General features: G+C 36.2%; 2 protein-coding genes across 2 annotated transcripts; one reads left to right on the top strand and one right to left on the bottom strand.

Annotated features, from left to right (window-relative positions):
- Positions 1 to 1,094: 1,094 nt before the first annotated feature.
- Tfb5 (transcription factor B5) lies at positions 1,095 to 12,652 on the bottom strand. Its single transcript, XM_085948902.1, has 2 exons — positions 12,610 to 12,652; positions 1,095 to 4,132 (listed from the first exon to the last, which is right to left on the bottom strand). The coding sequence occupies exons 1-2, from the start codon at positions 12,642 to 12,644 to the stop codon at positions 3,946 to 3,948; spliced, it is 222 nt and encodes a 73-aa protein (XP_085805028.1). The 5' UTR covers positions 12,645 to 12,652; the 3' UTR covers positions 1,095 to 3,945.
- LOC147070702 (meiotic nuclear division protein 1 homolog) lies at positions 5,365 to 9,707 on the top strand. Its single transcript, XM_085949166.1, has 6 exons — positions 5,365 to 5,454; positions 5,909 to 6,045; positions 6,302 to 6,407; positions 7,905 to 8,051; positions 8,708 to 8,803; positions 9,546 to 9,707. The coding sequence occupies exons 1-6, from the start codon at positions 5,365 to 5,367 to the stop codon at positions 9,705 to 9,707; spliced, it is 738 nt and encodes a 245-aa protein (XP_085805292.1).
- Positions 12,653 to 12,889: the final 237 nt, after the last annotated feature.

Below are 12,889 nucleotides of genomic sequence, written 5' to 3'. Positions count from 1 at the left end.
TAACATATTACAATAAAATGCATTGTTTATTAATGTATTACTATAGGACGGTGGCGAAAGGAGGAGGTAGGCTGTTAAGATCCAACATAAATATGTAGTGCACACTAAACTTTGTCAGTCAAGCATATTTGTTAATTAAACCCTGCCCTAATCCTAACCATAGTATATAATAGTCAAAATTTATTTATTTATCTAAAATCTAAAAGTATGCAATTAAACCATATTTCATTTTCGATATTTTATAAATAAAAGAATATCGATTATGGTTTGGTTAGGCAGGGCTTAATGATTTTAAAAAACCAATTAACATCATCTGTAAATTGTATTCTTAATTCAACGAAAACAATGAAAAGTATGCACTTTTTTGTCGGATCGCCCATGGCATACCTCAACTATTATGGTTTGGTCAGGGCTCGAAATGGACCAGAACGCACCGGAGCGCCGTTCCTGTTCGTGAAATCGGTAAAATTATCACTCCGTCTCGTGGAATAAATAATTTGACCGTCTGAGCTGGATTGGCCACATAATAGAAAATCTAACACACTTATTTTTATGAAAAAAATACATAAACTTTGACAACTTTACTATGTAAAAATCTTCAGAAAACTGTCGAACGCTCCGGTTCGTAAATTTTTCCATTTCGAGCGCTGGGTTTGGTTTAGGCAGGGTTTAATTGAATTTTAAAAACTAACCAGCAACATCTATAAATTGTATTCTTAGTTCAATGAAAACAAACAAGTATGACTGACAAAGTTCAGTGTACACCATTTATATCGAATCTTAATAACTTAAACACGCGTTAAAGAATATGTTAATTTCAATAGTTACGCCCGTATCATATGCATGAAACTTTGTCACGTAAATGTACCTAACGCGCATTCAATATTTGAACAGTCAGCGCGCTTTGTTTAACTTGTGTTTTATAGGTTGACTGTCATAAGGTACTGATACACCCCTGTTACAGGCGGGCTTCTCCCGGTGTAAAATAATCATTTAGTAGCTATCAAGTCGAAACGTAACCCTGACCTCTAGAAACGGCTTCGTAAAACATCTAATCTGATTCCTTGCTCAACCACGTAAGTATTTTTTTTTTTATAAGTAAAGGCCTTCGTCCGGTGTGTGAAAATCATATACTGGGCGGAGGTGTAATTAAGATAAATTTAATTTGATTTAAAAAGTATAAATGATGATGGATGAAAGAGATAATTTTAAGACTAAATATAAGTATTCAAATATAATAAATTTTGCCGCGCATTGTGCGTGAAATCCTCGCGCGCCGGCGCCAGGGTCAGGCTCGTGATTCGCCGAATCAAAGATCATGCGATCAGATTTGGCCAATCACTAGTCCCTTTTACTAGTTGGCGTGGGTCTGAGGAATTTAAAAAAGAAAAAAAACATGTTAGTAAGCATCCCTTTTCCAATAGGATAGGACCTGCGACTATAATCGTAAAAACCCAGATAAATTTGTGAAACTAAAAATCATAAGAAAATATAAGACCACGTCACGAACACGAAAGACCGAGTTTTATTTCCACTCTAATCGTTTATATTTTTTTTTTTGTGAATCCGGGGTTCGATGGACACCTGAGCTAGCCGCTGGAACCCCGGGTATCTCAGTACCCTGCCTAAAAAACTTGCCCCATGGCATTAATCTGTTCTATAAGGATAGAGTATTTTCCTAGAAAATAACTAATCCCTTGCTTACCCGATTTTGATTTTCTCTTATTTCTTGACCAAAGAAAGGCTTTATAATTATCGCTACCAGGCAGAGTATTATGCCGTTTGACAAGACCTTAACAAGAAAATGCACTTGTAAACACGTATTAGTGTGCAAGTTGCAAGATTGCATGCATGCATCAAAAAAGTTCAGATGCTTCTGAATATTAGAACGATAGTCGTAAACCAGCCAGAAAAAAACGAACTACACCGTGCAGAACATTTTTGATGTTTATCAATTTTCACAATCTATCAAATAGCACCATACAATGACAACGCGTCTCGCTTACGCTTGAAGAATGAGATTGGCGAGACAGTCGGCACTATTACATGTAAACAGCTATTATCGCGATAGTTTAATTTACACTATTAGTGCCAGTAAATCCAGGCAGGTGTACAGGCGCTATATGGCTACTACATGTTTAGAGTGATATAATGGAACCATCAGACAACCTTGACCTGAATTTTCATCAAAAATGATAACACAACAAAAAATGATCATAAGACAAATAATTCAATATAAAATATTTTATTTTTGTAGTATTATTATCTAGGTATGTGTTTTTACAATTTACATGATAATAAATCACTATTAGAACAATAATGCAATGACATAGTATAAAATTTTCATGAGGTGAAAAGTATAAAGTAGGTAATGTAAAAGATAACTTTCTATGGAACAATGGCGTAATTTTACTATGATATTTAGTCTAGTTGTTCACACCTTTAAACTTACATAATCTCAGGTGTATGAATGCTAAATACCTATTGAATTTATACAAGTGATTTTTTTAAGATAAAATATATAGTACAACCTCGATATAACAGACTAATGCCAAAAGTCCTTTATATAAAAACACAAACAAAATCTTGTTTATTCGTCTTCGGATGATATATTTAGACACACCCATTGTGGAGTGACGTTAATGTACGATGTCGACGCGCTTGCTTTCGGTAATCCTTAAAGGACTTTTGAAATCTGCAGTTTTTGTTATAATCTAAAATTATTAATAGCATGTTTTAAATGAAGTTATCATCATTAAAAACTATCTTTAAATAGAATTTTAAATGAAAAAAAAAAGAACGAACACTACAAAACGACAATAATTCTTGGTATTTACGAGGTTTGAACATATTTCCCCCCGTATATACATGAATTATGAGGTTTAAGTAGATTGATTTTTTAAATAATTTGCCTAGAGTCTTACACACAGGTAGATATTCGATAATACTAGCGTATTAAGGCCATGCATTAGTTGAGGCACGGTCTAAAAAGATCGTTGCTAGGCGATGTGCGGATTGCGGGTCGCGGGTGCAAAAGACGCCTGTCAAACGAAATATTATTTCTCATATAAATCCAACATATGTCCATTTTATGTTCTGTTTATTATTCTATTAGTAACAATAATAATATATTCATTGACATGTTTTCTTTTTAAAGTAAATGGGTAACGTTTTTAGTCATCTTTACACGATTTTAGAATTAATTGGCCCGTCGCCATCACGCAGCAAAGTGACGTATGTCTGACTCGACGTTCTCTCAAGGAATGCGAAGCGAGTACAAAATTTCGTCGCGCGTACAGTTGAAAATTATTTGGCGTTTCACTGATGCGTCACCTTAAATAAAAATCTCTTATTTTACATAAGCGGGATATGTGAGTACAAGACAGACGATAGATATTACAACCAGGCAGTATGTACATGAAATACGTGTATAATATTTAATTTATTTCTAATGCTGGCCTTCACAATGGCCCAAGTCAGACAAATGGTTGTGGTCACGTGATGCTCACCATTGTGAAGAGGGCGACGTTCGCTTTGGCCATCTATCGACACAATGTCGATATTTCAAAATGCATCAAAGAGTGCCAACATTTTGCTTGACTTGGGCCATTGTGAAAGGTGCCATAATATCACCACCATTTCACTTAATTGTCTTTGGCAATACTATAGAGAAACATTCGACATTATTAAATTTATTTGTGCAATTGAAGATGATGGCGCCATTTTACAAGCAGCCAACATAAAAGGTTGACACAACACCGTATCAGCTATCACACATTTATCTATTTGATAAACCTTTAATTATCGAAGCAATTTCTAGTTGAATAAATGCAGATTGATTTCACCAAGTTTCGCAATTACTTATATTCAATATTGCTTTTATTCAATCTGGATTTTATCATCGTTTCTTTGATATATACGAAGGGTGACATCTACGAAACCAATTTACTGTCCTTTGTCGTGTATTGGGAAATTGATTTGATCCATGAGATCATCCACTTTGGCCTGCAGCGTTTCCACCATGTCGGCCGAGATGAAGAGGTGCGTTTCGTCCAAGTCTTGCAGGATGAATTTCCTTCCGAATGCGAGGGTCTCATCCAGATGCAGCAGGAACTGCCTCATGGCCTGATCGCTGGAACATTATAATATAACATTCATTTTATTTAGAAGTTAACAATAAAATTACTAAAGAACTAACATTCTTTCCGCGATGACGGTTATGGACATGATTACTTTAGATAAAAACGCATGACATATGGTCACCCAAATACAATATGTGGACATCTTCCGCTATATAACCTGCCAGCCCATTCTAAACATCGGTATTGTACGTAGAATACACTTTGAACGTAAACTGTATCTCTGACATCAACTTTCTCAATGTGATTTTGTTGGCATTCACACAACACATGCAACTTGAAGTATGTACTGTCATACACACTGCAGCATTGTTGGTTGGAAAAAAAACATCAATTCTTGCATGCAACTTTGTTGGAAGCGCTAAACTTGAACATCGCTGAAGTATGTAGTCCAAAAAGTCTTTGCCACCAAACACAGAAGCCTTTAGTCATAGAGTGCGAGACGTTTTTCAAGGTAGTTCAAACAACCGTGCAAAGAGAGCGAAAACGTCAATGGGAGCGCGATCATATTGAAATGAAATTTTAGGTTAAGAATTAATATTCTTCCAATAATTGAAATACTGCATTGGTATTATAGTTCTAATTGTTAAATATACCCAAATTTCCGCATATCAACCAGCAAACTAAAGTTTTGACCAAAAATGAGATTTTGATGGCTTTCTATCATAAAACATGTTTTCTATGCTAATACAAAATTTAAAACTCCTGAGCCTATAAATAAATGCGTTATCGTCCTTCACACAAAACACCCAACTGCAGGTGCCACATTGACAATATCGTAAATGGAATAACTCCGATCTTTATATATAAAAGGAAGCCAAAATAGTTTATTAATTCATATTGCAGTTTAATTGTAAAAAAAAAGTTTTCCAAGTGTATTTTTGGAATTGTTAAATTCCGCTCGATAGTAAAATTACGTATTATGTTTTTTCTTCTTCCTGAACAATTTTCCCAAATGCAGATTAGGCAGTCAATATGTCTTATTTTATTACGCGCTAATACAAAATCACTGTTCATTGAATAATTTGACATTAGAGTTTCGTTTGTACTCGTAAGTCATATCTCTGTGCGTGGAAGTGAAAGCAACTTTGTAGGCAAGCTGAGTTGGGATTATGTTGTTGTCAAATCAAATGTCAGTGTGCATTGCGCCTTTGGGTTATGATCAACTAATCAGTATTGAATCCGCTGTTTTAAAATTCAAATGTATTTTTTTTTGTTGGTAGCCATGTCGAAACGAAAGGGAATGAGCGCTGACGACAAACGGACCAAGATGCTGGAACTGTTTTATGAGAAGAAAGAGTTTTTCCAGCTTAAGGTTAGTCTATTAATTCAACTGGCGTTTACATGGTAAAAACTCTATTACTAGGGGTTTTGCATACCCGTGTATATTTAAGTTTCACATTAAAAAAATCTAGAATACAATATATTTCGTGAGAAATAAGCATTTCCTTAAAATTTGCAGTGTGTGCATTAAATCTTTCTGTAAAGCCGCATTTAGACCAAGTGAGCGTTTGTTCTTTCCCCACTCCAGCGAAATTCTCTTGACTTAAACGCTTTTTGTTGAGCGAGCATAAGTAAGGAATTAAATTTACTAATATAAAACGGAACAGAAACTACACGCAAGCAGTAGGGAAATGTAAATTCCGAGCACGTAAAATCGAGGTTCCATTGTACTTCATTTGCTGTCTGTGTCTGGACACCATAAATTTGCGTTGTGGATTTAAATAAATTGGAATTATTCTAGAATACATTAATACATTTTCTTTCAGGAATTGGAAAAAATAGCCCCCAAAGAGAAAGGAATCGTCGCACAGTCTGTAAAAGACGTAATACAGGGATTGGTTGACGATTCAATCGTAGACTCCGACAAGATTGGAACATCAATTTACTACTGGGCTTATCCAAGGTTACCGTTTAAAAAATTATTACATAATATTTCAAATCCTGGGCTAGTCATATCAGATCTCTAACACCTTGTACATTGAATCACTAACAGAGGTTGTGTTGTAAAGAGAATGTGTTTCTAAAGCATTTTGGGTCTGCCTCAACGTGGCGTGATTCTGCAGCATATAGATAACTCATATGACTTCCTACAGAAATGATAGTATGAAAATTAAATTTTAACTTACGCAATCAAATGTGTATAATTTATATGTTTTTAGTAAAGCAAAATATGAAAGAAAGCAAAGATTGGAAACGTTGTCGTCAGCTCTGGAGAGATGTAATCAAAAAATTGAAATCACCAAAGAGAGGCTGGCAGCAGAAAAGGTGAGATTCGTTGTTGTCCCGACTAGAATCAGATTCGAAACCTTTTTGAGGCAAATAACAACTTTATTCTCTCAGTTTTTAATTTAGAAATAATTTTTCTTCTATGAAATATCCATTTAGTATAAGTTACATATATTTTCATGAAAAGAATGCGTTACAACTTTACTGTGAATACTACTGCAGTAAACACGTATCTTGACTTACGAGAAAGAGCTTCAGTATAATCATCTGTCGGAGTTCAGTATTCTGTATACTTACAAACACGTAACTCAAGATACGAGTTTATAATATTTAGAAAAGTCTTTTATTGTGATACGAGTTTTTGTAATTGCTTAAATCTATTATGTTATAAAGTATGTTTTGAGATACGTATTAGTGGAATATGTGCGTATTCAAATTCTGAATTCATTACATCAAACAACTCAAAACTGACAAAAAATGAGATACGTGTTTGTAGAAAATTAACGACGAAATGAGGTGTTGAGGATTTAAGTAGTACGAGTCTTCAGATAATTTAAAAAAGATGGGTTATAAGGTTTTCACATCACCACATGCGTGAAACATGATACAAACAAGTAACTGCTTTGTATGAAAAAACATACGTAAGCCGCTTATTTAATTAAAACATTGGAGTGTGGACGTGGTATATAAAATATCATTATTTTCATAGCAACCATATATCGTCTCTGTTCTGGCAGAACACACTAACTGGAGAATACTAGTTTAGAGTAGTTTGACTTTGAAGTTGTTAAAAAGTTTGAAATAATGGTCTATCATGTGAGTTTATTAAGTAATCGTAAAAAGGATGACTTTAAAAGGTTTCCAGACGGTAAAGTTTGAAATAAGGAACATTTTGGTACTAACTCAATATATCATTTTTTCGAATCAGTGTCTTCTGCCAGACAGTGACGATATGATAAGAATGTTTTGACTTTACTTGTCCTCCTTCAAACACTAAAATAGATACAGTTTACCACAAGTAGGTAAAGTGGTCAAATAGCAGCGTGGAGTGGCGAGGTGAGATATGAATATAGGGGCACACATACATTGAAACATTGTCAAATAACGTATTTGCAAAAACTCATCATGAGTAAGTAAAGTTATGATAGCAGCGGTGGAATGGTGAGATAAGGTGTGGGTAAAAAAAGTGCATGTTGTGATTCAACTGTTGTCTATCCCATTGATTTGCAAAAAAATCTAGTTAAATTAGTCTATTTATTAATTTTATGTATTTATTTCACACAGATCATTAATTAGTGGGATATCGCTAATCTAAAATAAAGGAGAAATAGTAACATTAGCCATAAGGGAACAGCAGTTTAGAGTTTGCTCACCCGAAGAAAACAGAGATGAAAGCAACAAATCTACCATTGTGTTCAATTATGATATTCTGGATCTATTATTTTTTTGTTTAGCATGCGGCACCCCTGAGAATTACTCATGACTACTCCAGAATTATATATATACTCTTTTATAAGACATTCTTGTGTTTTTCAGGGCGACCGGGAGGATGGCGTTGAAAGAACGAAAGTTGTCCACGAGGTGGCCGAGCTACGCAATGTTCTCGCTGGTCTGCAGCATCAATTGGCCAAACACTCCCACGCAGATCCAGAAGTCATGGAAAAACTCAGTTCAGATATTACTGTAAATACCGCATTCACATTTTGTAATATCAATTAAATTTAGTATAAGATTTTTTGATATCAACCAAAAGTATTGACGGAGACGCTTTTCTATATTGGGTGAATGTTAAGAGCATGGCCCCCACAAGGGGGGGGCTGACAGGGCCCATGCCTGGGGACCCGGGTTCAGGAGTGGCCCGGCGAGGCGAGTTGACCAAATAAGTGAGATAAACACACATCATAAATTTGCCTCACTAGTTATAAAAAAGCGCTATATTACTTCTTCATGTTCTTGGAAAAGAACTATATTTTTTTTTAGAATTTTAATTTCATCATCAAATCTTCGGTGTTTTTCGAAATGCCTGTTTACACTAAATAACAACAAACGGCATATTTTAAATCCTCTTGTTGTAAAAATATGAAAACGGTAATCATATATTTTTATTTCTACTATTTCCTTATATCATATAGAATTCCATGAGAATTACAAACTTTTGGGACATTGACAAGCTGACAAACTGTTCCAAGAAAAATGATTAGATTACCAGCTATGAGTCATTTCGCATTGCAGATTCATATGTAGCAGACTTTGACAACTAAGACCAACACACTGGGTATGCCAGTTCCTGACTGGCCACGGTGACTTCGCAGCCAAGCTGAACGGTTTTCATTTGATAGGATATAGGCCGGAATTCACATGCGGGTACGACCATCAAGACGCTGAGCACTGGAGCTTTGGAACTGCCTGCTGATAGGATCCGACCGACCGGAGCTGTTTGCCAGGGTCCGTCCAGACATGGGCCCAATTGGCCACGCTGACTTGATATCAACCAAGGCCAATTTTGAGGCATTTGAAAATTTTGCTGTGTCATATGGAAGACGGAATTATTCATCACTTTCAACTCCTGACTCCTCTGTTTTGGCAGAGTTTCAGTACAGGGGTACAGAGGACACTTCATGTCATTAATGATAAATGACGGCAGAGCATGTCTTTCTTTAAGCACTAAGGTGGATGGTTGTTATATCAGTCCCGTGCAGCATCGTTTCGGGATAAGGAAGTGTGGCACTAAAATATTTTCATTCCGACATGTTTATAGCGTCATAGAAGGCGGCCATGCACAAACCGCGACTGCATATACATGGCGGGTGGTATCAGTCAAAAATCGCAAACATTTCAACATAATTTTTCAATCTGCTTGAAACAGTCAATTTGAAAAATCATTATATAATATGCAGATATTTTGTAGACAAACTCTGAAATTTGAATTTGGTATGAACGGACAGTATTGTATGAGAAATTAATACTTCATACGTTTACCATTTAAAACACAAAACATGTTCGACTTGTACCGGAACCAAATCGTTAACATTATAGTTACAAACTTAGTTACAACTGACCTGAGAAAAGACAGATCACGTCAATTATTGGTCTATGTCAAATGTTTTAATACTACGTTCATAAGGCTTCCTCTAGTAAGTATAGTCCAAGCGTCTTTTACTCATCTTGATAATTAAGGTTAATGTTTGGTTATTGCAGGAACTGAAAGATGCAGTGAATCGCTGGACTGATAATATCTTCGCAATGCGCAACTGGTGCAAGAAAAAGATACAGATGGACGAAGGTACATTCAACAAACAGTTCGGCATAAAGGAAGACCTCGATTACATTGAATTATGAGCTTCTAGTTTTGACAATTGAGAATTTAATTTTATTCAGGGAATAATAAACGAGATTTAAGAATATAGCATTCTTTATTAAACATACATAATTTGGAACATCTCAGAAACATATTATGTTATTAATTGATGTCCCTAGACAAAGTGCCTCCCTTAAGCAGACTTAAAATACCGCCCCTTCTAATTTTAGTTTTAAATTTCGTTAGGCACCCACTTAGAGTCTGTCCACAAGGCGTGTTTCGGCGCGCGAGTAACAAATTGCGCGTTCTTCAGGTACATGTAACCCAGTTCAGCCGTTCACAAGCGCTAGACTCTGGACGATCGCAGCGTTTACAGCCTTTACGAAATGAATTACGACCGCTTGGCGCTTGAACGCGTGTCTTTTTATTGCTACTCCAAAATAAATTACGTCACCTGGCTTGTAAAGAATAGGTATTGAAAGCAGTGGCGGCCAGTGGTCTTCAGAATAGCATTTTCTGGTAGTGCGCAATGGTTTACCTTCTATACCCAGCATTGGAGCATAGGGCAAGCACAAGTTCACGCCACTTCCCTCGGTTCAACGCCAACTCTTGCGCCTCCCGCCATGTCAGACCTGCAGCACGTAGGTCGCTTTTGTAGCACCGCTGCAGGGTGAGGGAGGGCCGGCCATGGGAACGGAACCCTTGAGGCTGTGCCATAAGGGTACGCAGTGTCACACTCTTTGGCGGCATCAGGAACACTTGTCCTAGCCACGTAAAGGTCGTAAAGCGTCTCTCCATGATTACCTTAATCACCGAAGGCTGCCGTGTCAATAAGCTAAGATAATAATATCTTAGTGTAAAAAGACCGAAACGTTGAACTTCTCAGAAGGTAAATTAAATATGTCTTTGTTTATTTATTATATTTCTTAAAAAGAGTTTTTAAACAGTTCAAATGATTTAATATCAATAAAGAAAAATAAAAGTCACGCTTTACGACTTTACGCTCTGAGCAAACAATGCTTCAGCCAAATAAATAACCGCTGATGTGTTTTTTTGTTTATTGAATGTATTTGAGTGGTTTAGAAATAAATGCGGTTGTTTGTATTTTCGTAAAAGTTTGGCGATTCATTAAATCTTAAATTGTTAAAAATTAACTCGCCAACATTGCTATAAAACAGAAACTGGCGTTTTTGTTTCTAGAGTCCTAATTTCGTGCGCCGATCTAAAAGTGTGTAAAAAATTCTACACAAAACGCCATTATGGGAACATTCGACCACGGTTTAAGGAGTATATTATAATGACCTCATTGTAATCCTGTGCAAACTGAAAATCAGTTTGGATCGTAATCGCTTTGCGCACGAACGGAGTATTGTTCATAGTTCGCGAAGTGAGTGATACACGTATGAATAACAATGAAAAGATGAGCGATGTCTTCAAAGATGCAGGCGGTGCGTAGCACTTGGATGGTATTAGAGGAGCCGCCGCAGATTGAAAGTAATCGCGAAATACAAAATTTCGTAGAAACCGACACAACACAATTGAGTTGTTGTGCTTTTTTCTACACTCGCGTTTGTTTTTTATGCCGATTCAAAAATGAATTACTTCACCTAGTTGGTTCAAACGCGCATACTACGCCGTTTCTGGACGGAAGACATTTCTGGTTCTCGAGCGTAAATCGCGATGGGACTCGTTTGTGCCTTGTGGACAGACTTTTAAGTACGTATTTTATTATTTATTGTAAACAGACCGAAAATCTTTAAATTGACATACACACCATATATTTAGAATGGGAGTATTTTCTTGAAACCTACCCTCAAACAGTGGCGGTTTTAGGAACGCGGAGTTCTGTGGCTCTCTTCAGGTTTGGAAGCACCCTTGTGAATAAACCTATTAGAATATTGGGTTCTTTTCGGTTTAAGGGAAGCCGGCGGCAAACAAATTTAGAAAACAGCCAATATACTGGATTATTTGTTAGGTTAGGTTAGGTTTTCATTCTTGAATTCATGAATTTTGCCAAAATCGGTTAAGAAAATTAGCGCGGTTCCCACCTGGTTTCCCGTAAACCGACTTGTACCCAATATTGTAATGTTGTCAGGATCTTTTTTATACTTCCACTATTTTTTAAAGTAAAATGTCGATTCTTTCTAATGAAGTGACCGCATCGTTTGCTTCATGGAAAATCGCCACTGCTCTCGAAAGGTGTAATATTTGTTGTTGTTCCTTCATTTGCCGCCCCTATGCTCTTAAAGATAGGCACGTAGCTTCGGTACTTACGCGCCTAAGAATGGTTCTACATCGCACTTTAAGTTCTCCACAGAGTGGAAACAGGAATACCTGATGGGCATCAAAATAAACAAGACCTAAAGACAAAATAAATGATCATTGACAAAGCGAACAGGCTGCTGTTGGACATTGAACGCAAGAGGCTTAAAACTAGTTAACATTTATGAGATATGTGCATCTATTCTATACACAAGACTGCTATCGAGGGTAGTTTATCATACTCATGTATTACAGTATTATAATTGTTACAATAAGTTAGCCATCTAAACTGTCTATCTCGTTCTAAAAGTTAACAAAGCTAAGAGATGTGATGTTAAAATATAGAACTTTTTGACAGTTCAGACGGTTAACTTATTGTAACAATTTACCGCCTCAATACATAAAATATGATAAACTACCCTCGATATAACCTTGTGTATAGAATAGATGCGCTGATGCTCGACAAAGATACTCCGAATTCCTAACTCACTAACGTCTCTACCCTGAAGTAGTTAGGTGCACATCCAGGACAGATTCTTTCCTTGTAAACATAACCATAAAAATATGACAATCTATTGTTTTAGATGCATAGACTCTTGACATAATTATGTCAATTCAATGTGAGGTTGGGTGACCTCACAGTTCAGCAATAGCAAAATAATAATTAGAAATTATATTCACCATTCCACCAGCACACCTTTCATAACATTCACCATTTTTCTGTGATTGTAGACATGCGGCGTTCTCGAACGAACGTATCTTTTTAAACTAATCTATAGCCAGCGAACAAATCGGTCCCGTGTCACGCTTATGTCGTTCGAGGCGAACGAGATTCGCGAGAGTATAGAGATAGGAAGAAACGTGGGCAGTGTTGCCAAGTCAAAATCTAAAATTTCAGTAGATTTTGACAAAAAATTCAGTAGATTTCATAAAATTTCAGTAGATTTTTGAAAATGTAGTA

This window comes from Rhyacophila brunnea, unplaced genomic scaffold (genome assembly GCF_057557595.1).
Source record: "Rhyacophila brunnea isolate RB1 unplaced genomic scaffold, BYU_Rbru_1.0 scaffold_21, whole genome shotgun sequence".
Lineage (NCBI taxonomy): Eukaryota > Metazoa > Arthropoda > Insecta > Trichoptera > Rhyacophilidae > Rhyacophila > Rhyacophila brunnea.
This window is presented reverse-complemented; position numbering and strand designations above follow the sequence as displayed.

Excerpts from the sequence above, each read along its gene's own strand:
- LOC147070702 (XM_085949166.1), top strand. The coding sequence starts at position 5,365 with ATGTCGAAACGAAAGGGAATGAGCGCTGACGACAAACGGACCAAGATG. Across the intron at positions 6,408-7,904 it reads AGAGGCTGGCAGCAGAAAAG|GGCGACCGGGAGGATGGCGT; the intron begins GTGAGATTCGTT and ends TGTGTTTTTCAG. Across the intron at positions 8,052-8,707 it reads AACTCAGTTCAGATATTACT|GATATAGGCCGGAATTCACA; the intron begins GTAAATACCGCA and ends TTCATTTGATAG.
- Tfb5 (XM_085948902.1), bottom strand. The coding sequence starts at position 12,644 with ATGGTGAATGTTATGAAAGGTGTGCTGGTGGAATG. Across the intron at positions 4,133-12,609 it reads AAAGGTGTGCTGGTGGAATG|CGATCAGGCCATGAGGCAGT; the intron begins GTGAATATAATT and ends ATAATGTTCCAG.